Source organism: Oryx dammah, unplaced genomic scaffold (assembly GCF_014754425.2).
Source record: "Oryx dammah isolate SB20612 unplaced genomic scaffold, SCBI_Odam_1.1 HiC_scaffold_10, whole genome shotgun sequence".
Taxonomy (NCBI): Eukaryota; Metazoa; Chordata; class Mammalia; order Artiodactyla; family Bovidae; genus Oryx; species Oryx dammah.
Window position 1 is genome coordinate 11165290 of NW_024070194.1, and position 27557 is coordinate 11192846.

At 49.5% G+C, this 27557-nt stretch overlaps 1 protein-coding gene across 6 annotated transcripts; it reads right to left on the reverse strand.

The window, feature by feature from the left end:
- Positions 1-475: 475 nt before the first annotated feature.
- Positions 476-27080, reverse strand: SGK2 (serum/glucocorticoid regulated kinase 2). 6 transcript variants are annotated; one of them, XM_040248358.1, is made up of 15 exons: positions 26891-27071; positions 21082-21325; positions 19743-19802; positions 19141-19190; positions 18615-18672; positions 18323-18406; positions 17056-17184; positions 15608-15720; positions 15398-15434; positions 14266-14352; positions 10231-10326; positions 9128-9283; positions 5936-6025; positions 3354-3560; positions 476-896 (listed from the first exon to the last, which is right to left on the reverse strand). In XM_040248358.1, exons 3-14 carry the CDS (start codon positions 19776-19778, stop codon positions 3396-3398), a joined length of 1101 nt encoding a protein of 366 aa, XP_040104292.1. In that variant the 5' UTR covers positions 19779-19802; positions 21082-21325; positions 26891-27071; the 3' UTR covers positions 476-896; positions 3354-3395. The 6 variants fall into 6 exon arrangements, with proteins under 6 accessions (XP_040104292.1, XP_040104290.1, XP_040104293.1 ...); XM_040248356.1 differs by having other exon boundaries at positions 17056-17187; XM_040248360.1 differs by lacking the exon at positions 476-896 and adding an exon at positions 4330-4412 and having other exon boundaries at positions 3471-3560; positions 17056-17187; positions 26891-27080.
- Between the last annotated feature and the right edge of the window lie 477 nt (positions 27081-27557).

The following is a 27557-nucleotide window of genomic DNA, read 5'->3' on the forward strand; positions in this document are numbered from 1 at the left end:
AGATACACACAGACACACACACACACAGACACACACAGACACACACACACACAGACACACACAAACACACACTCTTGCCTTTTCACAGCTACTGTCCCTGCAAAGTTAAAGAGTAGAGAAGAGGGTGCTTGTGATTTCTCTTCCCGAGGATGCTGTCTTTTGGTACAAAATTGCGTAAATCCTGTTTGCAGTCAGTGTTTGCTAGAAAACCAAAAAAATACCTGCCCAAAGAACTGCACCCACTACTGGAGACTGTAGAGAGAGCAAGGGCCTGAGAATCAGCTGCTACCAAGTTCAGTTCCTGGCTGTGCCTTGTACAGCTAGGTGACCTTGGGCAAGTCGCTTACTACCTCTGAGTGAGTGTTTATCTGTAAAGTGAGATTAATAATTTCTAAATGCTGATGTAATGCATATGGTAGATAATGCATATGAAGCTCTGAATGTGCTCAATAAACAGGTGTGAACAAATCTGATATTAAACAGATACTCATTTTTAATGAATATTCATAATTTTTCATTTTTATTTTCTCTCCTGTGAACATTTTGTGATTTTACAGTCTTAGAACAGATAGAACCTTTGTGTGTTTCACAACTCATAGCAAGTTGTGTACTTTGACGGTACTATTTCCATTTCTGATGATTAGCACTCTCGCTTTTTGCTCTGGGAAGTTGGGGGAATTTTGGCCTCTCTCTCATCACGTTCCACACTTGTCTCTTAGCAGACACTATTAAGATGGAAATCAAATCAGAATGTTTCTTTCAGAATTCTCAGCACATGTCAAAGGGTAACTAGCTCTCCTTGACCCAGATTTGATCCCCAGTAGGTCATTGTGGTGTCATCAATGTGTTTTCCATGGTCTTCCAGCTTCATCCTCCATAATTCCTGGGGCAGGGCGCTGGGCAAACAAAAATGTAAGGCAAAGACTGGGACTGAGTTAAAAGGAAAAGCCAATAAAATCACTAGCACACACTGATGCTGAAAAGAATGAAAATTCTCCTCTTGTCCCCGGCTAACAAGACCACCCTGAAGCAGGTGATGAACTATGGTGAAAAAATTTCTTCACCAAAATAAGGCAGTATAAAATCCATCAAACAAGTGCAGGGCGTCCTGGACTCATGTGTGTTACATGCTCACATTTTGTCCGATCAGAATTGCTTTTAGAAATGGCTAATCACTAGGCCTCTACAGACCCTGCCTGGGCTCCCTATGGCCCTAGACTTGACAAGCATACAGAGGTATATGAGATAGAGATGTGTAGAAAGTGTTAGGTGCTTCGTCCTGCCTGACTCTCTGCAACCCCATGGACTGTACCCGCTAGGCTCCTCTGTCCATGGAATTCTCCAGGCAAGAATACTGGAGTGGGTAGCCGTTCCCTTCTCCAGGGGATCTTCCCAAACCAGGGATCAAACCCAGATCTGCATTGCAGGCGGATTCTTTTCCATCTGAGACAGAAAAGGGAACAGAGAATTAACTTGGCATCCAGGCTCAAACCATGAGCATCCAATTGAATGCCTCCTCTTGGAAGACCCCGTTTCCCATTACCTGGCTTCTTCCAGCCAGTTCCTGGCTTGGCTCTGCTTAGGGATTTTGACAGTTACTCTGCTTGCACCTCAGAGAAGGCAAAGGCAACCCACTCCAGTACTCTTGCCTGGAAAATCCCATGGGTGGAGGAGCCTGGTAGGCTGCAGTCCATGGGGTCGCAAAGAGTCGGACACGACTGAGCGACTTCACTTTCACTTTTCACTTTCATGCATTGGAGAAGGAAATGGCAGCCCACTCCAGTGTTCTTGCCTGGAGAATCCCAGGGACGAGGGAGCCTGGTGGGCTGCCGTCTATGGGGTTGCACAGAGTCGGACACGACTGAAGCGAGTTAGCAGAAGCAGCAGCTGCTGCTTGGACCTACAGCCAGAGTGAGAGGCAGACCAGCACAAAGGTTACATGTGAGAGCCCCAAAGTCAGTTTATATGGCTCCAAGTCCCAGCTCTGGCCCTTGTTATCTCTGTGACCTCTAGGAAAGGTACAGCTTCTCTTGTTTCTTCATGGGTAAAAAGGAGATTCCTACCTTAGGGTCATTTGGATGAAAACTGGTAACAGACATGAAAAAGTCTAGCACAGAAACTGGATCAGAGTAGGCAGGTGTTCTGAAGCTGACTTTGACCAGTTAACTCTATTGACCACAGGATTTTTGCAGAAACTAACACCTGTGGCTGGTGATTTGTTTTGTAACTGATACTGATACATCTCCTGTTAATAACATGTAGGTGACAAAAGATATACTAACACGTCTCTGGTCAAAAATGGGTTAAGCAAAAAAAGGAGTGATTAACAGTATCAGAAGCTCTCAAAATCATTGGGAAAACTAGAGAGGGAGAACCCAGGATTCCCAGGGATGACACTGCAGCACGGATGTGATAAGGAAACCGGTGCTGCCAATAAGAGCATCGTTGCCACTTCTACACCAGGAACTCAGTTTTGTGGGTTTTGTTATCACAGCAACCACATGAAAGAGAGCTCCCAGTTTCTTCCTTGAGCCAAAAATCTGATAACAGGTGCATCCTGAGGCCACATGCCTGGCCCGAGCTCCAGGGGAGGCTGGGAAAGTTAGTGTCTAGCATTTTCAGCTACAGCTAACTGGAGGAAGTGAATTGCCTCCCATCATGGCTCATAAAATAGGAGATTCCCTGACTATAGGCCGGGGTTAAGATGCCAGGCAGACAAACCTAATAAATGTGCGATACCACCCACCCAAAGAAAGACATCATTGACATAGGAAAAAAAGTGGATGTTGGGTGATACCTTATAGGGTTGTTACACCTTGGTCATTTTACACATTGAGATCAAAATCCAAACACCAAGCGATCCCCTGGTTAAGAGGTGCTGGTTGCCTACCCAACATCTTCCCTTCTCCCTTAGTGTCAGAACCCCTGCGTTATTGTGGGGAGTCATGTGCCCGGTTAACTGGACATATATCCCATCCTCCAATGCAGGTAAGGTGGCTGGCTAGTGAGATGCAAGTAGAAGTCATTGGGTGGGGCTTCTCAGGAAGCTCTGTAAAGGTGCCCTTTTGCTCTTTCCTCCTCCTTTTCCTGGGCAGGACCCAGAAACAGTGGCTAGAGCTCCAGTACCATCTTAGGATAATATAATAATTCTAATAGTAGAAGCCACTTGCCAAGAATGACAGAGCGGAAATACAGAAAGCCTCTGATGACCTGTGGCACCAGCCCTGGATCACCTAACGCCATCCTTCATTTAGGTGCTGGGTGGGGGGCGGGGAGGCGGGGCGGGCGGAAATCTTATTTAAGCCATTGTTACTTTGGGCTTCTGTGACTAACAGCTGAAGGTAATTCCTTACAGATTTCAAGCTGGCTTTGGTGGCTTCATGGGAGCTTCTCTTCTAGCAATCCAAGATGGCATCATCCTCCGGCGCATAGGAGAATCCCAGGAAGGCACTCGAGGCCCCAGAGCTGCTCGCCATGGTGTCAGGAGTGCAGCCAATGGACTTTGACACAGCTTCCTGAGTGAACTCTGGGTCAAAGTGTTTCAAGTCAGCAGGTCCTGCCTGTGAATATAAGCCAATGATGAGAACGGAACACTGGGTCAGAGCTGCCGAAGGAGCCCAGAGCCCTGAGAGAGCTGTTAGATCTTCCCTCTGAGTGCCCCAGGGTCATCCTTCTTTAACTGTCATTTTTTCATGCATTTACACTAGTCATTATATTCCACAAGGTCCATTAACCATTTACCAATTCCCTCTACCTGCCTGGCCCCCTGCCTGCTCTACATCAACCCTCCATATGCTGCTGGTAGATTGTGACATGAACAAAGTATGAATCCAGAACCTAAAAAATGTGCACAACAGATTCAGAGAACAAATGAGTGGTTACCAGAGAGGAGAGGGGCGGGAGGAAGGGCAAAACAGGTGAAGGGGATTAAGACGTACAAACCACTAGGTATAAAATAAGTTACAAGGATGTAATGAACAGCACAGGGCACATGGTGAATAGTTTATAATAACTCGGTATGGAGTATAATACGTACAAATATCGAGTTACTATGCTGTACACCTGAAACTAAAATAATACTGTAAGTCAACTAACTGTGGTTGTGGTGGTGGTTTAGTCGCTAAGTTGTGTCCAACTCTTGTGACCCCATGGACTGTAGCCCGCCAGGCTCCTCTGTCCATGGGATACTCCAGACAAGAATACTGGAGTGGGTTGCCATTTCCTTCTCCAGAGGATCTTCCCAAATGCAGGCAGATTCTTTACCAACCAAGCCATGAGGGAAGCCCCAACTAACTATACCTCAACAATAAAAAAAGAAAATATATTCACATTCTTTGACTTGGTCATTCCCCATCTGGAATCCATCTTGAAATAATGAGAACTCTGGACAATTTGCAGCAACGTGGGTAGACCTAGAGATTGTCATACCGAGTGAAGTCAGAAAGACAAGTATACGATACCACTTATATGTGGAATCTAAAATATAGAAATGAACTTATTTACAAAACAGAAATCACAGACATAGAAAACAAACTCCTGGTTACCAGGGGGAACAGGGAGGGATAAATTAGGAGACTGGGATTGACATATACACACTATTATATGAAAGATAACTAATAAGAAAGTGAAAGTGAAGTTGCTCAGTCGTGTCCGACTCTCTGCGACCCCATGGACAACAGGCTCCTCCATCCGTGGGATTTTCTAGGCAACAGTACTGGAGTGGGTTGCCATTTCCTTCTCCAGGGATTCTTCGCGACCCAGGGATTGAACCCAGGTCTCCCGCATTGTAGACAGACACTTTACTGTCTGAGAAGTCCAACTAATAAGAACCTACTGTATAGCCCAGGGGACTTTATTCAGTGCTCTGTAATGACCTATATGGGAGTGGAGTCTAGAAGAGAGTGGATCTATGTATATGTATGACTGTTTCACTTTACAGCAGAAACTAGCCTAACATTGTAAATCAACTATACTCCAATTAAAAATTTAATTAAAAAATAACTGGACAAAGACATGAACTTAAAGATATTCATTAATCCATTATGATAAAGAAAAAGTGGTAATCACCTAAAGTTCACCATTAGGAACATGGTGGAATAAATTATGTTACCAACATAGGGTTGAAATATATAGCCACTTAAAATCATAGTCTCATGTGACTTAGGAAAATGATGACATAGTTTTAGCAAAAACAGGGAGGAGGCGAGATCTATCTATATACATGAATTATGATCTGTGTTGGGGGAGATGATATCTGTATCTGTGTATGAACTATGACCTACATAAAAAACAGAAAGAAAGATCTGAAAGAAACATGCCAGTGATGCGTGCTTTCTCTTGGGTGGTGAGGTAATACGCTTTTTCTCCTTAATGCTTTAAATTTATTTTATTTCTTGGTCGTGCTGTGCAGCACGCAGGATCTTAAGTTCCCTGACCAGGGATCAGACCTGTGCCTGCTGCAGCGGAAGCTCAAAGTCTTAACCAGTGGACTGCCAAGGAAGTCCCTCTCCATGACGATTTAAATGTCTCTGTTTTACACATTTTTTACAATAAATACATGTCATTTTTATTACCAGGAAGAAAGCTAAACATAAGGAAAAAAATGGTCATAGGACTCGGCTCTGTCTGGGTGTGCTCCATGACACAGAACACTTTAAAAGCTGTTAAGTGCTTTGCGATGAGGGTTATTGGTATTGAAAGTAAAGGGAGGCAACCTGGCTCCTCATACAGAGCTGAACTGGCAGTCAGGACTTCCGGGTTCTGGACCCAATTCTGCCTCTGGCTTACAGGGTAGGCTTGAACAAATCACTGAGCTTCTTGGGCTCTCGGTTCTCCCATCTGTAGGAAGAGCCCAGGCCAGGATACCCTCCCCAGGTACCCTCCAAGCTTCCACCAATCCTGGGAACCCAGAAGCCAGAACGTGATGGCCTCTTACCACATTTGGGTTGAAGGGTGGAGTCAGCCTCTTGTGGTACAAGTCATCCCAGTTTATGGGGCTGAAGAATACATGGCCCTTTATCTCAAGCTGTGGGAAGAAGGTGATCAGTAGCAGTCCTCTCCATTGGCACTCCCACCCCACCCCACATGCCTCAGAGATCCAACTCTATTGGCAACCAGTTTTCCAGCCCTAAAATCTTTACTAGGAAGGTAACTTGCCATTATGGCTGGTTTCCTGGAACAAAGGAGTGTCTGCAATAAGACCTCGCCCCTTAGCCGTTATCTCAAGCCCAGATCTTTTCCATGTAGCATCTGTTTATTCCACAGCTATGTATTGAGCACCTACCCTGTACCATACTAGGCTGTAGAGGTTTGTCAGTGAACAAGACATCAGAAACTGCTGTTGGAGGGTCCTGGGGAATCTTACTGCACTCTCTCAGTGCATCCTGACTTCCAGAATTCTTTTTTTTTTTTAAATACACTCTTTTCAAAAAAGTCTTTATTGAATTTATTACAATATTACTTCTGTTTTATGTTTTGGTTTTTTTGGCTGCAAGGCATGTGGGATGTCAGCTCCCCAGCCAGAGACTGAGCTCACATTCCCTGCATTGGTAGAGGAAGTCCCAACCATTGGGCCACCAGGGAGATCCCTCTTTCAGAATTCTAGACAGAGAAATAGACCAAATCAACTCACTTAAGGAAGATTTGAGAAGTAAAGCCCCAAGAAAAGCTGCAGTTTCGTAAAGATCCAGAATTAAGGATTCAGCCTTGGGCATGATTCATCGCTTCTTTCCTAATCCAAACTAATGTTGACAAAAACTTCACCTTTTCCAGCAGAGCCCTCCCTCTCTATGTCTCTCAAAGAATGATGATTCTCTGTGTATCTGAATCCCCTGGCGAATTGTTAACAAGCCAGATCCAAACTATTTTTAGAAGAATACCCACAAAACTGGTAACACTTGTTGCCTCAAAATTTTAAAAACTAGGCAGCTGAAGGGACTTTTTCTGAATATCCTTTGAATCTTGATCTATGGGAAAGTATATCTTATTTTAAAAATCACATTTTTTTAAGATGCAAATTTCCTCTGGGAAGGAGGGACCTGTCTTCATGAAAGCCTTTTCTTTAAACTGTCCAGGGATGGGTAGGCAAAAGCCTTAAATGTTAAACTTCATGGTATCTGGCATATAGGATAGTTTGTACACTTAAAAAGCACTTTCTACACAGCAGGCACTAGCCTAAGTGTTTGCTTATGTTATTTGACCTTCATAAGAGCTACAAACTGGGTGCTGTTATTATAGATGGGAAGAAGAAAGCAGGGGCTTCCCAGGGGGCTCAAAGAGTAAAGAATCTGCCTGCCAAGAAGGAGACGTGAGAGATCCTCTGGAGAAGGGAATGGCAACCCACTCCAGTATTCTTGCTTGGGAAATTCCACAGACAGAGGAGCCTGGCAGGCTACATTCTCTGGGGTTGCAAAAGACTTGAATGTGACTTATCAACTAAACAACAGCAAAGAGAGGTTAAGCCATTTATCCTGTACCTACCAGTCCACTCTGAAGGAGATCAGCCCTGGGATTTCTTTGGAAGGAATGATGCTAAAGCTGAAACTCCAATACTTTGGCCACCTCATGAGAATAGTTGACTCATTGGAAAAGACTCTGATGCTGGGAGGGATTGGGGGCAGGAGGAGAAGGGGATGACAGAGGATGAGATGGCTGGATGGCACTACTGACTCGATGGACGTGAGTCTGAGTGAATTCCAGGAGTTGGTGATGGACATGGAGGCCTGGCGTGCTGCAATTCATGGAGTCACAAAGAGTTGGACACGACTGAGCGACCGAACTGAACTGAACTGAACTGAGTGCTTGGTGGAGAAAGGATCTGAATCCAGGCAGTCTGTCTCACAGTTCATGCAATTGCAACTATTACGCTAGAACAAACTTCTATGGAGAAAAGTACAGTGATCTTATAAATCCAAATGACCTTTTGTTGAGTAGAGAATGTATGATTATTTTTAAAATTTTGCTCTAATTTTTTTTAAAAAAGCCATGAACTTATTTGGAGAACAGACTGTGAATTCTTCATCTCTCTATTCAGATGTCCAGCCTGGGTCCTGGCAAGGGGGAAGTGCTCAGATATTTGTGAAAAGCAATTTAGTTTCTCTCTGTACAGAAGCCAGAGGAATTTGTCAAAACTTAACCTGGCGCCTCTACTCTCCTGCTCAGCATATACTGATTAATCAATCATCTAATTATCTCTCTCTGCCTTGCTCCTCCTGCAGGACTTTTGCACACACTGTGCCCTGTGTCTGGGTTGCCTCCTCCCAGTTCTTTCCCATCTTTCAAATCTCAGCTCAATTGTCACCTCCTCATAGAGGACCTCCCTGACCACGCCAGTGTGAATTTCCCCCATTATTGTCTCTCTCTGCTCATTGTTCATGTCTTTCTGAAACAGGCTGGAACCTGGGACCCTTTACCGGAGTGTTTGCACTTGCACTTAGACAAACACTCAGAGAAACGTCTCATCCAGCAACAGAATACAAAGAAACTACAAGGGATGAAGAAGAACTGCACGCATGTGCAGTTGACACAAATTAGAAGCCGTAAGATACAAAAAAGCCAAAAACTAACTGCCCCTTCTGGGGTGCTGGGAGAAAAAGCAGGGTACCGTGCATAAACCCTGCACACACCACCGCCAAGGGGGTGGGCAGACCCCCTAAGCCGCTTTTCCTGCCTGACCCCCAGATCTGCCCTTACCCTCACCTCATATAATGAATCAGTCCGCCCTCCTTGGAGAGCCAACAAGGGCACGTATTACTTATTTCTGCTCCCTCATCCTACCGCACAAGTCCCGATCAAGCCTTGCCTGAATTCTTATCTGGCCTCTTAGCATAGTCACACTCTGTAATAATTTATGTTTGTTTGTCTGCCTTTACCTCATAAACTTAAGGGCAGAGACCCAGTCTAACAAATCCCTAGCATTTAGCTCAAAGCCCAGAACATAGTAGGTGCTCCATAAATATTGGTTGATTAGAAGTGTTAGATTGAAGGAAATAAACAGCAGCAGCTGTGAATCTCTGAACAGGTGAATTAGCAGTGCCTGGCTCTAGGGAACTGCTGGATGCGAGACACTGCTTCTGGGCTGCCTCAGCAGGAGGCTGAGAGCCCAGCGCTCTGCTGGCAAGTCACCTACAAAGTCTGTTTTGGAGCCCAGCCGCTGCCTCTGGTCTTTGTGGAGCAGGGCTTGCAGGAGGTCGCAGGCGGCCACCGTCCGGCCCCCAGGAATCCGTAGAGGCTGGTGCAGAATGTTCTCATACATCTGGGATACGTCTTGGCTGTAGAAGGGTGGCTGGTGAGAGAGAGGCAGAGAGATGGGAGGATCATCCATGCTAAAGTGGGCACAGTTCTCAGAGACACTTGGAGCAAAGCGGGGATGCAGCTGGAAGGATTCAGCCAGACTGTGTCTTGTGCCATGGCTTACGTGGCAGAGTGGAGAGAGACAGAGGCCTCTGGGCGTCCAGCACAGTGGAGAGGCCGCTGGGAAGGCTGAGAAGTCTCTCCCCTCCAGCGTGAGGCTTGTGGACCTCTCCTGATGCCCCCTCTATCCCACGTCTCTTAATCAAGCTCGTGCACCAACTTTGCACTTTCCAAAGTTAACAGTTTCTCATCATCATTTTATTCCAGCCTCATATGATGGTTATGAGACATGTTGTCATTTTTTCAGATGAGAAGTGCAGGCAGTCTAGGATTGGATCCAGGGGCTAGTTCTACCACCTCCCAGGACTGTGACCTCTTTGAGCCTCAGTTTCCCTCTTAGGGGCTTCCCTTGTAGCTCAGTCGGTAAAGAATTTGCCTGCAGTGCAGGAGACCCGGGTTGAATCCCTGGGTTGGGAAGATCCCCTGGAGAAGGAAATGGCAACCCACTCCAGTATCCTTGCCTGGAAAATCTCATGGACAGAGGAACGTGGTGGATTGCAGTCCATGGGGTCGCAAAGAGTCGGGCACGACTGAGCAACTAACACACACAAAATAAGAACAACCCCATTTCCTGCAGTGCCCGCGTCCAAAGGCTGTTTTGAGGCACCAAAGGAGTAACACATGAGAAAGTATATTATAAAGTGTGGAACTGACTTTATTGAAAAAAAATATACTTTATCCTTGTATCCATGTTTGCATCACCCTTTTTGAGCTTGTAGAGAAGAGGTGGCTCATTCAACACCTTGAGGAGCCTGAGGAGGCCACACAAGGGAGAGAGCCACCCCCCATCTCTTCCAGAATCAGCTCTACCCCACTCACCAGGCCGTGTAGCATCTCATAGAGCACTGCTCCCAAGCACCACCAATCCACTGCCCGATCGTAAGGCTCCTTACGGAGCACTTCTGGAGCCAAGTACTGTTGAGAGAAAACACACTTATTTGAAAGACACTCAGCTTCCATCTCCCCATTTGTAAGCAAGGCACTTGGAGGAAAAGATCACCAGAAGCTGATTCTTCTGTGATATTTACTTAGCTGTGCATGTGTTCATTCAGCATCAGTTCACCAAAGACCTGCTTTGTGCAGGACCCTTTGCCAGTGTGCTGAGGACGTAGAGGAAATCTGGCTGGACCGCCCTGTACAGATGTATATGTTGTGTGCCACACAAAAGCACCAGCCAAAGGGGTAAAGGGGGTTGCAAGCCTGACTGTGATCAACTCACCAAACCATAACCCTAGTACAAGACTATCTGGCAACTTGTGTGCCTGTGTGCTAAGTTGCTTCAGTCATGTCTGACTCTTTGCGACCCTGTGGACTGTAGCCCGCCAGGCTCCTCTGTTCATGGGATTCTCCAGGCAAGAATACTGGAGTGGGTTACCATGCCCTCCTCCAGGAGATCTTCCTGACCCAGGGATCAAACCACATCTCTTATGTCTCCTGCATTGGCAGGCAGGTTCTTTACCACTAGCTGCACTTAGGAATCCCCATCCAGAAACTCACATATGTTTAAAGGGAAAACTTGGGGCTTCCCTGGTGATCCAGTGATTAAGAATTCACCTGCCAGTGCAGAGGACACAGGTTCAATCTCTGGTCCAGGAACTAAGATCCTACATGCCTCAGGGCAACTAAGACTGTATGCCACAATTACTGAGCCCATGTGCCCTAGGGCCAGGGCTCTGCAACAAGAGAAATCACCCCAATGAGAAGCCCAAGCACCACAACGAAGAGTAGCCCCTGCTTGCTGCAACTAGAGAAAGCCCATGCACAGTAATGAGCAGCAGCCACAAATAAAATAAAAGACAAAATAAATAAACGCGAAATGTTTTCTAATTAGTCTGCCCAAAGGGAGTGCCTTTAATTTGCTCAAAAGCATCCAAGTGATGTCTTGGAACTAGGAAAGCCCTGGGGATACTCACAGGGCAGTTGGAAGACTCACCGATGAAGTATAAGTCAGTGTGGCCCGTATTTGCACAGGTAACCTTAGTAACGGAGGGATGGAAAGGAGTCAGGAAAGAGGAGGTGGCATTTGAGCTCCTACTGACAGCTGAATACATGCTATGTATCTGCACCTCGCACAAGTAGAGAACCTTAGGCAGAATTGTGCTTCCTGCACACCCAAGGGCTTGGGAACCTCTTAGGCTGGGGTCTCTACCACCAAGGAAAGAGGCCTCAGCAACAGAGCAAGCCATGCTGAGAGACTGCATGGGTGTGGAGAGGGGCAGGGAGTTATCCAGACCTAGTCCCATGAAATTAAAAGATGCTTACTCCTTCGAAGGAAAGTCATGACCAACCTAGACACCATATTAAAAAGCAGAGACATCACTTTGCCAACAAAGGTCCGTCTAGTCAAGGCTATGGTTTTTCCAGTGGTCATGTATGGATGTGAGAGCTGGACTATAAAGAAAGCTGAGCGCCAAAGAAATGATGCTTTTGAACTGTGGTGTTGGAGAAGACTCCTGAGAGTCCCTTGGACTGCAAGGAGATCTAACCGGTCCATCCTAAAGGAGATCAGTCCTGGGTGTTCATTGGAAGGACTGATGTTGAAGGTGAAACTCCAATACTTTGGCCACCTGACGTGAAGAGATGACTCATTTGAAAAGACCCTGATGCTGGGAAAGATTGAGGGCAGGAGGAGAAGGGGACGACAGAGGATGAGATGGTTGGATGGCATCACTGACTCAATGGACATGAGTTTGGGTGGACTCCGGGAGTTGGTGATGGACAGGGAGGCCTGGCATGCTGCAGTTCATGGGGTTGCAGAGTCAGACACAACTGAGCGACTGAATTGAACTGAACTGAACTGAGTCCCACTGAATGTGTGATTCCAAGCAGGTCGTTGAACCTCCAAGAATTTTGGTCTCCTTATCCCACATAATGGAACTGCAGAATCTCTCCCTAAGGGCTGTGTTAAGGACACAGGCGAGGAAGTATCTTGATGGTCCAGTGGCTAAGAGTTCTCCTTCCAATGCAGAGGACACGGGTTCGATCCCTGGTGGGGGAACTAAGATCCTACATGCTGCAGGGCAACTGAGCCTGCACGCTGCTGCAAAAGAAGCCCCCTCACTGCAACTAGACAAAGCCCATATGCTGCAACAAAGAAGCAGCACAGCCACACACACATAAAAAAGACACCTGCTAATATATGTGTTGGCCCTTAAACAACTGTGAACAACAGAGCAACTGTGGTCTATCTCTTGTCTGTGCTCCCCGGCACCATGGCAGTGCCTGAGTCATGGAAGAGATGACCTCTTAGAGCCCCATGTCTCCTACATGATCCATCTGCTCCTGGCAGTAGCCAAGGAAGGGATGATTGGGCTGGCAGGGCTTTGGGAGGCCAGCTCTGTCCCGCGAACACCCTCCCAGACCCAAACACAGAAAACTACTCCTGGTTAGAGAGGTTATCTGTCCACTGGCTCTCCTAAAACCAGACAGAGGAGGCTCAGCTCTGAGACCCAGATGCTTAAGCATATGGAAAAAAAAACAAAAGCTAAAGTCTTGGGCCATGCCAGCTGAGAGGACTCGCCAGCCCTGCAGCCTCAGACCCCCACCCCCCACCCAGACATCTGTCCAAGCAGCTGGAAACCCCTTTGGGATCAAGGTCCAAGGTTCAATGCTGGTATAAGTTTAAGGAATGGCTTTTAACCCCAAAGTTGCAGGGAGGCCTTGGCAGGACAAAGAGACAAGTATGAATGATTGCTGAGATTCACAAATTTTAACCCCCCAGGCTCTTAGTGGCTGGAAGAAGGAGGGAGATCGGTATCTTTACACTTGATCTTAACTGTCAGGTCAGGCCAGTGCCTCCTATTGCACATGGACTTCACCCTGCAGGGCAGTGCTATCTAAGACAGTAACTACTAGCCATGTGTGACTACCAAACATTTGAAATGTGGCTGAGCTAAGCTGAGAGGGACAGTAAGTGTAAAACACACACCGGATCAAAGACTTAGAAAAAATTAAAAAAAGTATTTCAACAATTTTATATTGACTGTATATTGACATGGTACTATTTTGTATTGCTTTGTTTAGTCGCTAAGTCATGTCTGACATTTTTTTTTCACATGCTGCTTTTTTTTTTTTTTGGCTGCATTGGGTCTTAGTTCCCTAAGGGATCTAGTTCCCTAACCAGGGATCAAACCCATGCCCACAGTTTTGGGAGCCCAGAGTCTTAGCCACTGGACCACTAGGGAAGTCTAGCATGCTGGGTTTTTTTGTGTGTGTGTATGTGTGGTGTTTTTTTTAAATCATCAAAGATTACAATTGTACAATATTGAGAAGTAAAGAACAAAATACAATTATTGGAGGACAATTGCTCTACAATATTGTGTCTGACTCTTGCTATCCCATGGACTGTAGCCCACCAGGCTCCTCTGTCCATGGGATTTTCCAGGCAAGAATACTGGAGTGGGTTTCCATTTCCTCCTCCAGGGCATCTTCCTGACCCAGGGTTTGAACCCGCGTCTCCTGCATTGGCAGGTGGATTCTTTACCAATAAGCCCCCTGGGAAACCCACTATTTTGTATATGTTGGGTTAAATAAAATACATCATTAAAATTGATTTCATCTGTTTCTTTTTGAGTGTGGATTGCTGGAAATTTTAAAACTGCATATATGGTTTGCATTTCTGTTCCTATTTCTGTTAGACAGCACTGTTGCAGGGGTTCTCAAGCCAGGTCCCAGAAGCCCCCAGAGCTGGTCCGCCCATGACACAGATGAGGAAACCAAGGCTCTGTGTGCAGTCAGCTCAGGGGAAGTGCTTGGGGGAAGGAATGAGCCCCTCTGCTGTAACCTGGGGGCTCTAGTCAGGCGCCGTGGCCTCACCCACTTCCTGCCTCCGCCCTCCCAGGAGGTTCAGCTTACCTCAGGGGTACCACAGAATGTGGATGTGGTCTCCTCGGGCTCCACACCCTCCTTGCAGAGGCCGAAGTCTGTCAGCACCACGTGTCCCTGTGGAGGAGGGAGGGCAGGTGTGGGAGGTGATCTGAGCCAAAGGGATGACCAGGTCTAACCCTAAAGCCCAGATGCCACACCCGGGGCACGGCCGTGGGGTCTGTGTCCCTGGCACAAGCCCGAGCTGGAGGCTCCACTCACTCCGTGCTTCTAACCTGGACGCCAACAACAGCACGCAGGTGGGGAGATGGCATCGCACTGTCTGCCCCCAGCTCATCACAGACTCACGTCCACACCCAGCAGTTCCAGAATGTCCCTGCTGGGGGGGCCTGGTGGCAGCAGCCCCCTTAACAGAGGACAGGGGACCGGGAGAGCAAACACACTTAGTGGCTGGGTGAGAGGGTAGCTGGTGGAGGTCGTGACGTGAGTGGATACTGCCAGGCTCTGCCCAGGTCCCCTCTTTAGGAGCTGTCCTGCCAGTCCTCCATGCTGGACCATTGCCCTCATCCAAAGTCATGCCCCTCTCAAGGGGCAATCCTCATCTGATGACTGGCCAGTACAGTGGTGCAGACGCCTGCATCCTTGCCTCGGTTTGGAAGAGTTCTAGACAGCCATCCCAGCTGGGGTGCACGCCACCCCTGGAAGACCAGCTGAGGTCTCACTTGCAACCGCAGAGCAGGTGTGTGCAGTGCAGGAGTGCTGCTTCTTCTGCCCAAACCTGCCCCTCACCCCTTAAATGTGAAGCTCTTGAGAGTGTTCCCTAGTAACCTTTTGCACCCTACACTCCATTTCAGAGTCTATTTCCAGGGAACTCAGTCCAAGACATGGAAGGACTGCAAAATCCTTGAGCCTCTGTGTAACAGTACCCCTGCCCCACCACAGGCCTCATATACACACTCATGAACACACGAGTACATGTGCACCCATGAACACACAACAAACAGTTACAGGCATGTACACTTGCACACATACACCTGAATGCGTCCCTAGCCATATGCTCGCATGCACAATGCGTGCACATACACGTATACTCATGGGCACTCAGCACACATGTGCAACTATGTGTGCGCATGCACACACACACACACACACACACACCAACCTGGCAGTCCAAGAGAATGTTTTCCGGTTTCAGGTCCCTGCAGACATTGAAAGAAAAGGGCGCTGTGATGTCGAAGCCACGCTGGCCCTCCTCCTCAGGCAGAGGAAGGATCAAGTTCACTGGGATTTCATTGGGATCTAGGGATCCACACACCCCCGGCTGTTGGGGCGGAAGGGCCAGGCCTGGCTCTGAGCCACAGGCAGGCCTCACCTGTAAATGATGTTGAGGGAGTGCAGGTAGCCAATGGCGCTGGCCACCTCGGCGGCGTAGAACCGGGCCCGGGGCTCCAGGAACCGGCGCTCCCGCTGCAGGTGGAAGAAGAGCTGGAGGGGGAGGAGGCATGTGAGCGGGTTCCTGGGGGGCTCCAGCTCCTCAGATGCAGGGTTGGAGGCAGATGGGCAAGTCACCCCCTCTCTAAGCTGCAACGCCCTCATACAAGGAAGGGCATGCCGGCCCCCGCCCTACAGAGCTGGCAAAGTGTCAGCAGGAAAGGGGAATTAACAAGAATGGAGCCCCTACTGTGTGCCAGGCTCCAGCCGCACCCTAATACATCTCTTGCTCACTTGCTTGCTAGCTAAGTTGCTTCAGTCATGTCTGACTCTGTGTGACCCCATAGACGGCAGCCCACCAGGCTCCGTCGTCCCTGGGATTCTCCAGGCAAGAACACTGGAGTGGGTTGCCATTTTCTTCTCCAATGCATGAAAGTGAAAAGTGAAAGTGAAGTCGTTCAGTCATGTCCAACTCTTCGTGACCCCACAGACCGCAGCCTACCAGGCTCCTCCGTCCATGGGATTTTCCAGGCAAGAGTACTGGAGTGGGGTGCCATTGCCTTCTCCGAATACATCTCTACTTTTCTTTTATCCTCCTGACTACCTTCCAGGTTTCAAGTAGGAGGCCAGTTTCATGGAAAAGGAAACTGGAAGTGTCAGAGCAGCCAGGTGACTTGCCCAAGGTCATGGACTATAATTGGCAGAGCTGTGATTTTAACCTGGGTGGGTCAGACATGTGCTTTTCCTCTAACCCACATGATAAAATGATTATGATGGTCAAACTGAGCCCAGGTTAGACCTGCCCCTGGGCCAGTTGCTTCGGTCTATTTTACTGGCAAAGAAAAGTCCTTCACACCTCCACCAGGGAATTTAGGGATGGAGGACACAAAACTTCCCTCTTGGCATCAGGCTAAAGAGCGTGAGGTCACATAGGTTAAATCTAGGGTCACTCAGAGGGGCCATCTTGCTCAGAGAGACAGAGGAGGGAGCCCAGCATTTCCCAGCTGTGCTTCTGGGTCACCAGGTGGCCCCAGATCACAACCACAAGGACTGCTCTACTCCCATGCAGTGGTCTCTGGTGTAAAATGGGTAAAATTAGAACTACTGACCACAGAGCTCCTCTAACTTTGCCCTTCCCCAGGTCCACTGAAGGGATTCTGGACAGCTTTGCGTGGGAGTCAAGAAATGAAAATGGCTGGGAGTCAGACAGACCTGCCTTCAAATCCTGGCTCTGCCAAGTGCATGCAGGGTAGCCTTGAGCCAGTGAGTTACCTCCCTGAGCCTCGGTCTTTTCAGCTGCAAAATGGGTCTGTGGGAAGGATGAGGGGAGATCATTCCAGAACCTGGTGCACCATGGGCACTTGGGATGGAGAGCTCCGGGTCACCCACCTCTCCCCCGTTGACATAGTCCAGCACGAAGTAGAGCTTCTCGGGTGTCTGGAAGGAGTAGCGCAGGCCCACGAGGAAGGGGTGGCGCACGTTCTTCAGGAGCACGCTGCGCTCTGCCATGACGTGGCTCTGCTGCGGAGTTACGCACACACACACACATGCATGCACACACACATGCGTGCGCGCGCGCACACACACACACACACACACACACACACACACGGGTCACGTTACCACCCATGCGCCCACCCTGCTCAAATTCCCACCATGGCTCCTCACTGCCCTCAGAGCCAAGCCCAGGGGGCTTGCCTAGCATTCAGGGCTCTGCGTGGTCCGCCTCATCCCCTCGCCAGTGCAGCTGGGTGCAGCTCCAGCCCTGGGTCCAAATTCCCTGCCCCCCTCACCCAGTGAAAGTGTTAGTTGCTCAGTCTTGTCCAATTCTTTCACCAAACCCCATGGACTGTAGCCCCCTCGGGCGCCTCTGTCCATGGAATTCTCCAGGCAAGAATACCAGAGTGGGTTGCCATTCCCTTCTCCAGGGGATATTCCCAACCCAGGGATTGAACCCGGGCTCCTATGGTGCAGGCAGATTCTTTACCCTCTGAGCCACCAGGGAAGCCTCAACAAAGCTGCAAGATGACTGAAGGGATGAGTTCCAAGGACGAGCTCTCAGAGAAAAGAAGGCAGGCACTGTGCACATCCAGGCCTCTGCTCCTGATCCCCTGCCGGGACGCCCTCTTTTCAGATCATCAAAAGCCTATGTTCAAGGCCGCCTCCTTCAGCAAGACCTGACCCGTGAGCTCCTTTTTAACCTTAGTTCCCTCTACTGAGTCCTCTGACTTGACATTCCATCCTTCCTCGGGGCCTGCTCTGTCCTTCTTATGGAGTTGGTGTTAAAGAGACTCAAGTCAGTGGAAGCATCTAGAACTCCCGGAAGGCTGTGGCCTGAAGGGCCTTTGGCGAGCCTGAAGTGTGACCCCCACATTGCGCAGGTGGGGAGGCTGGCACTGACAGGGCTGAAGACTGGTTCACCATGGAGCCCTGGATCTTCAGGGGAAGGCAGAGGGCCGGGATGTGGCCACCTGCAGGCCCTGCAGGCCCTCCAGGCGAGGCGGTTAGCCTGCCTTCCTGGAGAGGGGCCAGCATCCCACCCAGCCCCCCTGCACTCGATCACCTCTATGCTCAGAGTTGGACCCATCATTGGAAGCCACCTGAGGCTGGGGGTCAAGAGGCAGGAGAGGAGATGCCTGGGCCCAAGCCCTGGTACCTCTTTCTTCTTTAAGATGGACTTTTTCTGCAGCACCTTCACTGCGTAGAACATCCCGTCGGACTTGTGCTTGGCCAGTAGGACCTGAGCAGGAGGACAAATGCAGAACCTGCGGGTGACTACTCCTCTGGGCTTTGGGTTTCTTGATGGTGGTGCAGACCTCCAGTTCCAGCCGTGTGCCCACGATTCTGCAGGTTGTAAACTCCCACTTTGCACACGCGAGTGACAGCAGGGGGTGGAAGGGGCTGGAAAGGGGGGAAACCCAGGTCTCCTATGCTCACAGGTCACTCACCTTCCCATAATTTCCTTTGCCAATGACTTTGAGGAAGTCAAAGTCCGTGGGCCGGGCACTGGGGCAAGAGGAAGGAACACGGGTCAGCATTTGCCAGCTTGGGAAACAGGGTACATTAGTTCAAATCAGGGCTTCTCTTTAACTTTGAAGCTGGAGAAGGCCATGTTTTTCCAGCCAAGAGGGTCTTCTCAGACTGGCCTCTGCCTCTGGGGATCTCACAATGGAGTAAACAACAGGCAACAAGCAGAAAAAAACAAACACAACTGCATAGAAGGCAAGGACTCCGGCCTCCAAAGACAGAGAAGCACCTGGAGGGTGGGGGGCTGCTAATAATGCAGGCTTTGGGGGGATATTCCAGCCACAGGGCTCAGCATGAGAAGAGGCTGGAGAATTAGTGGGAGACAAAGCTGGGGGCTGGTCCTGGGCTCAGATGGCAGAGGGTCTTGATGCTGAATCAGAGAACCTGGGTTGTATTCCCAAGGCGAGGGGAGCCAGGGAAGAAAGGGATTGAGAGACTGGAACTCACTTTGGGTTGGCAGAAGGCCCCAGGTTGATATTCCCATTGGCCCTCGGGGGCTAAAGATATTTAAAGAAAGAGGTGATTAAGATCAGAGGGTCCCGACTCCTTGGCCTCCTCCCTTCCCCCTGGCCCAAGCCCTGCTCCCTTTTCCAACATCTCTGCTAGCCTGCCTGCCTTCTTTCCTGTGTCCCTTTCTCTCTTCCTTCTTTCCATTCATCTACCAACCCACCCAACAATCCACATCTCACCTGCTTCTCACGATAGCCTTGGGAGGCCGCTGGCTGTTGTACCAAATGGGAAGGTGAGAAAACCGAGACCCAGAGAAGAGTCGTCAGAATACTTAGAGGCAGCCCCGCCGGCACAAGAATACAGGTGACCTCGGGGCCAATCCCACAACTTTTCCACCTCACTTACTTCTTGAAGCTCTTGCCCAAGTGTCTTTTCTCTTTACCCTGCAAATGGCCTGATTCCATGAGCTCACAGTGATCCCAGTGGGCGCCCCAGTCCTGGGACCATTCACCTGGCTGATGAGGACCTCCCTGGGTTTCCTTGGCCTTGGGAGGAAGGGAGCCCCCTGGTGGTGACTGGGAGAACCAGGACCCACCTACCTGCGGACTGGGGGTCCCAGCTGGGCTCGAGTCCATGCTGTAGCAATGATCAGGCACACTCTGGGGACGCAAGGAGGAGCAAGATGAGGGAGGTGCTGCTGGGGAATTAGTGTCGCCTGTCTAGGGTGCTCCGTCCTCCCCTGCCTGGCTCCCTGCACCTGCTCTAGGCCAGCAATGCCTGCCTGGGACAAGAAATGATGTCCTCTGGGCCCAGCCTCTCCAGTCAGACATCTCAGGAGGGAAGGAGGGAGAACGGTCAGGGGTGGCCCTTCCCAGGCTGAGTCTTTTCAAGCACTGGAAAGGCCAAGGCTGGAAGGACTCTTGCAAGGCATAAAGTCTGGACTCTTCCTCCCATTTCAGAGGTGGGGAGCCTGAGGCCTCAAAAGGGACTTGCCTAGGGTCCCACAGCTTGTGAGGGGCAAACTGAGCTCCCCTGGACCCCATACAGGCATGTTGCCACCCTGGATAGCTAGAGAGAGCTCTGGGTTGGGAGCTGTGTTGACTATCATGTCTCAGCCACAAGGACTTCCGCCTAATGTCCCTGGAGGGTCAGCTGCCCTGGGGACCTTGGGCCAGAATCATGAACAGACCCACAAGCAAGCGAGCTAAGACACTTCAGTCGTGTCCAGCTCTTTGTGACCCTATGGACTGTATGTAGCCCTCCAGGCTCCTCTGTCCATGGAACTCTCCAGGCAAGAAGACTGGAGTGGGTTGCCTTGCCCTCCTCCAGGGGATCCTCCTGACCCGGGGATCGAACTCGCATCTCTCACATCTCCTGCATTGGCAGGCAGGTTCTTTACCACTAATGCCAGCTGGGAAGCCCCTGGTTGTGTCTGTTTGAGATGAAACAATGGAGAGTATGAATAGCGGTCTGTGCGGCCAGGAGCAGGTGGAGGACGCTTACACGTCCAGGCCCTGGCTTGGCAGGCCCAGGACCCCACAGCCCCACCCTAGACTGGAAAGTCAAGAGCAGAAACTGAGATTGCTCTTGGGGGCTGCTGGGGACTGCGCCTCCTGAGATAAGAGCTTTGGTCTGCGGTGGGGCCCGGGGTGCCGTAGAGACCACCCATCTTTACAAGGGGGCTTTGGGGCAACCACCCCCTGGTCTTCTCGGGAGCTGAGAAAGTGACCACAGGGGAAGCGAGGGAATTTTCCCTGTCCAGGCTGCTCCGGGAGGCCCAGCCGCATGGAGCCTTGAGAGGGTGAGCCGCAGAGCCAAATACGGAGCGCAGCCTGCCTTCAGCCAGTGCCCCGAGTCCGCACTCCTGCAGCTCACACCCCTCCTGGCCAGGCCCTGACAGCCCCTCTGCCAGGCCCTTGCCTCCCCCGCCCCACGTACCTGCACAGCCTGCAGAGAGGCCGCTGGGAGAAGCTGCGGTGGGAGCCGGAGGGTGGACAGTGGACAAGAAGCCCTCTCTGTTCTCCCAACAAGGGCCGAAGTGTCTGTGCCTGGCGCTGGCCCGGCCCCGGCACCCAGCTTGGAACTCCAGGCCGCGACGAGGGAGCTGTTGATGTCACGCGGGAGCCAGCAGGGCTTAAGAAGGGACCGAAGTCCTCTGTTCCCTCGGGGACATCGCCTCCCCCTGGGGGGTGTGGGTAGAAGGGCATGAGCAACAGCTGCAGGAGAGCCGGGGCGATGCTGGGGCTTGTTGGAATGCACATGAGTGTGTGGGGTGCGGGTGTGTGTGCAGGCGTTTCATGCAGAGATGTGTGTCTGTCTATCTGGTGTATCAGTGTGTCCCTGTGTGTCAAGGTATTTGTGCATCAGTGTGATTGTGTGATTTTGTTGGTGCGTCTGTACATTGGTGACTGGTCTGTGTGTCGATGTGCTTCAGTGAGTCTCTGTGTAGTGTCGTGTGTGGACACGGCAGTGTGTACCTCTATACATGTTACCATGTTGTGTGCATGTATGTGTCTATGAATACATATGTGTGATAGTGGTCTTTGTGGATCTGTGATCATATTGGTGTTTATCAGTGAATCGGTATGTGTGGGTGAGTCTGTGTGTGTGTGTGTGTGTGTGTGTGTAGGGGGCCTGTCTGGGAGGAGACATGTTCCCTGGGGCCTACCCAGGCCCGCTGCAGACCATCTGGGGCTGAAGATGAAGTTCAGAGACCTGGGAGCACTTTGGCTCCCAAGAACCTGCAGGTGCTTCAGGGCCTGGGTGTCTGGTTCAGTCAGCCTGGCCTTGGTTTTTGCTGAACGCTTGGACTTTGGGGTCCTTCCCCATGGCCCTCCAGGTTCTGACTGCTGTCTCCAGAGCAGGACTGGGACCTGGCACTCTTTTTCTGCAGTGCTGCAATCCTTGCACCTGGACACACCTCTCCTCTAGCAGCAAAATACAAAGAAACTGTATGGGGCTAAAAATAACTGTGTGCCTGGGCAGATGGGGCAAATTTCTGAACCCAAAGAATACAAAGAGACGAAAAACTACAACTGCCACTTTTGAGAAGCCTGGAGTAAAAGCAGGGTACTGTGCATGCCTCCTTCACTCAATACCACTTAAGGGTGGGGGCAAGATACCTAAAGCTACTCTTTCAGCACGACCCTTGGACACACCCCTGTGCTGTGCTTAGTCGCCCTGTTACATCCGATTCTTTGCAACTCCATGGACTGTAGCCTACCAGGCTCCTCTGTTCATGGGGATTCTCCAGGCAAGAATATTGGAGTGGGTTGCCGTGCCCTCCTCCAGGGGATCTTCCCAACCCAGGGATCAAATCCAGGTTTCTCGCATTGCAGGCAGATTCTTTACTGTCTGAGCCACCAGGGAAGCCCAAGAATACTGCAGTGGGTAGCCCATCCCTTCTTCAGGGGATCTGGCCAGCCCAGGAATCGAGTTGGGGTCTCCTGTATTGAAGGCGTATTCTTTACCAGCTGAGCTACCATGAAAGCCCAGGAGACACCCCTACTCTCACCCATACAAGGAACAAGCTTGTCTCTCACTTGGAGTGAGCAAGCAAGAGGATCTATTGTTTGTTCTTGCTCCCCCTGCTGCAACAGGGGCCCCTGTCTGAATTTCTTGCCTGGTCTCTGGTCAATTTCTATTCGTTGTGAAGGTCAAGAACCCTGGTCGGTATCACCAGGAAGCAGGGTCCCAGTGGCACCCTGGTGCATGATGGCCTGGTGCAATAATCAGTTACTCACAGGGTATCTTCCTCTCTCCAGGAGGTTATACGGGGTGTTCTGGGGAATGAAGGAGTTGACAGGGCCTGACACGGCCCCTGCTCTTCTGGAACTTTTTGTGTGGCTACCACATGCCACACTCAGACCTCTGTAATTCACCACAGTGTGGGGATCTGTGGAGCTGGGGCCAAGGGGGCTCATCAGAAAGGGACCTGAGCCCAGTGGCCTTGGGGTGGAGGGTCTTCTGTGGGCTTTGATGTAGGTGGGGGGAGTCATCCAAGAAAAACCCAAGTGAACAGTAGCAGAGCCTTTCATTTTTTAAGAAAATGGAAATGTTGAACCAACACACAGATGGGCAGGATATTATGTTGACAAAATATAATGCCCAGAACAAGGTCATTTCTTTTCAATGACAAGACCCTGATGCAGCCTTCATTTAGGAGCACTGCTTAGAACAGGAAAACAATAGTGAAAATAACAGTAACCTCAAGGTCCAAGCGTAGGGCACATCAGAATACTCGCTGACCATAACAGTTCCCTCTCTGGGACTTACATCCTGAGAGACCGTCCCATTTCCATGTTCCCTTTGCAGATAAACTCCTTGGAATCGTTGGCTGGACTCAGTTCCTACTCCTTCCTCCTTTCCTCTCTTGGAGCTGTTCCAGAGAGGCTGTTATCCCAACAGGCCCCCAAAAGAATAGACCAGTAACTTCCACGTGCCAGAGCCAGTGATGAATTCTTTGTTCTCAAGTCATTCAGTGTCCTGAGGATATGACCCCCTTTTCCCACTTGGTGTTAGGATCTGCTGGTTTTCCTCCTACTTCACCAACTGCTTTTTCTCCATCTTTTCCACTGCATTCCCTCTTTTTAACCCTGAAACACTGGCCCGGCCTTTCTCTATACTTGTTCCCCAGTTGACAGCAACCAGTTTAACGGATTTAAGTGTCGACTAAACTCCACAATTCCCAAACTCATCTTTCTAGTTCTGATACACTCCTGATTCTGGATTCTCTGACACTTCACCAGTTACAGGCCTAGAGGCACCTCACTCTTAACATGTCCAAAATAAAAGTCCTGACTTTCATTCTTTCCACCCTCCACAGCCTGCTCCTCTACTGACGTCTATCTCCGTAACGGTACTTCCGCCTACTCAAAGGTTCGAACCAGCAACTAGAAATTCATCCCAGAAACTTTGCACCTTCCCCCTGAATCCACCACTACACCATAAAATCACCTTAGACTTTACCTTCAAAATCCCACATATATGTGGGATCTAGAAAAATGGTACAGATGAGCCTATTTGCAGGGCAGGAATAGAGACACAGATGTAGAAAATGGACGTGTGGACACAGTGGGGGAAGGGGAAGGTGAGATGAATTGGAAGATTGGGATTGACATATATACACTACCATGTGTAAAACAGAAAACTAGTGGGCACGGGCTACAAAAAAGCACAGGAAGCTCAGCTTTGCGGCTCTGTGATGACTCAGATGGGTGGGATAGGGGTAGGTAGGAGGGAGGTCCAAGAGGGAGGGGGTGTATGTACGCATATGGCTGATTCACTTCATCATACAGCAGAAACTAACCCAACACTGCAAAGCAAATGTATGCTAAACAAACAAATAAACCAAATATATCCAGACGCCACTGCTGCACCCACCTGGCCCTGAGCCACCATCATTATCGCACTCACTTTCCCACTGTGTTCCTATTTCTAACTTGACCCTCTACAATCTTTCTTCACCAAAAACCAGAGTGACTCTTTAAACCTGGACGTCAGATCATGTGACTTTGTTGCTCAAAAACTCCAGTGTACTTGCCACCAAACTTAGGATTAAAATCCAGTCTTTACCGCAGTCTACGAGATTCCACGTGACCTGGCTCCCATCTCTCTCTCTCCTCCTTGGTCTCCAGGAGCTCCCTTTCACTATGCTCCAGCCTGGCTTCTTTGCTGTCCCTCAGACACACGGAGCACCCTCTGACCTCCTGCCCCTTGCCCTTACATTTCCCTGTGCTTAGGATACCCTTCCTCCAGACATCCGCATGATCACCTTCCACTCATATCACAGAGGTCTCTGTTCAAACATCACCTCCCAGAGGCCCTTTCCAGGACCGATTGTCCTGGTTAGGGGTTTCCCAGGATGTGAGACTTTCAGTGTTTCAACCAGTACAATCCTGGGCAAACCACGATGGTTGAACACTCTGCAATACCAGTCCCACCAGTTCCCCATCCACATTTTTTTGCTTTATATTTTACTTTATAACACATCACTCTCTGACACCTTATCTTACAATGCTTTGATTGTTTATTTTTTTGTCTTGAACTTGAACATTGGCTCTGCAAGGGCAAAGACTACTCTTATTCACTCTGAATCTCTATCATCCAGATCAGAGCCTGGAACAGGGTTGGAGCTCAGTACATATGTGACTAATAAATCGAGGAACGAATTGATAAGATAAACTAGAGTACATCTATAATTTGGAAAATTAACCAGTTAAAAAATGACATATTGGCCTATGTAAACGGAAATGGGAACATATATGTGATACAATGTCAAGGCAAAAAAGCAGGTTTCCAAATGGTAGGTGACTTTGTTAAGAAAATAAAGACGCAATGCACACAACCACCAAAAAAAGGCTGGAGGGACATGACCCAAGGTGACAGTGGGGTTAGGTTATCTTAGTTATCTTTTTATCTTTGTACCATTATGTAAAAATTCTGAAGGTGTTGCTGTTCATTTACTATGTAGGTACTAAGTCCTGGTGGGAACTTTGACAGGCTCATTGCCCACCACCACACCGTCCCATCACCTTGACTGTAACGCCCACACCTGAGCAGTTCTCAGCATCTTTCTCTCCTGCAGCACTGCCTTCTGATTTCCTGGCCAGAGGTTGAATGAGCATCAGCATTTTCTCCCAGCTCTTTAGACCTACAGAGACCCCTGCAAACTCTTGGAAGGTGCTCCAAGTTCCTCTGAGAGTCCTCAAGCCTGTTTCTTCCTCTAACTTGCCCCAGCCGAGACTTGCATCCTTCTGCCCCATCACTCCATGTCCCTGCCCTCGTCTCCCTGGACCTGTTGGTTGCAGGGGGGATGGGGGGGTGGTGGTCACACAGTTCCCTCTTTTTGGAACACTCTCTCAACCAACCAATCAGGTCTGCTCCGCTAACCCTTTGCATCTGTCCTCACCAGCCTTTCCCATAAGCTTCACCGGACCACCCCCAACCCCATGAACCCTAGCTCCCTTCCTTTTGCCCAATTCTGTTACTACACTGTCTTCACTCTACTGTCATTTATTCATTTATAAGCCTGCTTGCCAGTGCCTTGCAATGACATGCTAGTGACATTACATACCACTTTAGTCTTATTTTGTTTCTGCAGTGCCATGGGTTAAGAACTATCATCATTCTTGTTTTGAAAAGGAGGAAACAGGCACATAGAAGTGAAGTGATGTGACTCAGACATCTAGACAGCAAAGGATATAACTGGGATTTGAACCCAGCCAGTCTGACGCCAAAGCCCATGGCCTGGAATTTCAGGGAGAAGTTAGGAATTTAGAAAAGGAAGGAAGGGGGACTTTCCTGGTGGCCCAGTGGTTAAGACTTTGCACTTCCAAAGCAGGGGGTGCAGGTTCAAGCTCTGGTTGGGGAACCAAGTTCCCACACACTGCATGGCACCGCCAAGAAATTAAAATAAACAAACATTTAAAATTTTTTTAATTAAAAAAAGGAAGGAATGAAGTTAGTTGGAAGAAAGCAAGGATGAAATGGATTCATTAGGAAGGAAGAAAATTAGGCAGCACAGGTAGAGAATTAGTTGAGAGGGAAGGAAAGAAAGAAGGGAAGAAGGAAGGGAGGGAAGTGATAGGAAGAAGAAAATGAAGGAAAGGAGTTAGGGAGGAGGGTGTCAGAAAGGAAAGGAAGTCAATACGATAGTTAGGAAGGAAATTAGCTAGGTAACTAGTTTTCCGTTTTGGCAGACAACACATTAGCAGGGAGGTGTCCTGCTCACGGTGGAGTCACTCACCTGAAAAAAACTAGGTTCCAGCTCAGATCCTGGGCTCCAGCCCCGTACCCAGCTCTGCCTTCCAGTCTCTCTGCATGGTCCCTCTGACCCACAACCCAATCCTGACTGCCCGAACAACCTTCCCGGGCAGGAGCGACCTGTCACCCACTCCCTTGGGCTCCCAAACCAGCTGAAGTTCAACCTTCAGCCCTGCTGGCTGGGCACCGGCTACCGGGCTTTCCGGTTACTAATTAACCACTGGATCTGAATCACGATGCTGGCGGTGCCCACTGGCTCCTCCACTGGGCCCTGCCCTGGGGACCGTCTTTTAAAAGGTACAGTACAACTTACGTTGTGTGACCTTGGGCAAGTGACTCCAGCTCCCGGAACTTTGTGTGAATGTGTGATGATGCCCAACAGGGAGGAGCTCTGAAGTCCCTTTAACGCTGTCACATTTCATTCTCTGAAATCTTGCCCCCACCAACCCCACCTGAAGCCCTGCTGAAATGTGGATTCTTTCTACGCAGCCTTCCCTGATTCCATTAGTAGAGTCACTATCCCTTTTGCTTAGAGCCTGAGAAATTGACCTAGGAAGGTGCTTGTTTTGCACGGTTCTCACTAATGGGGACCACCAACCTCTTTGATTAGCCCAATCGTGGATCCATCTGGGGAGGAGCAGCTCATTTGC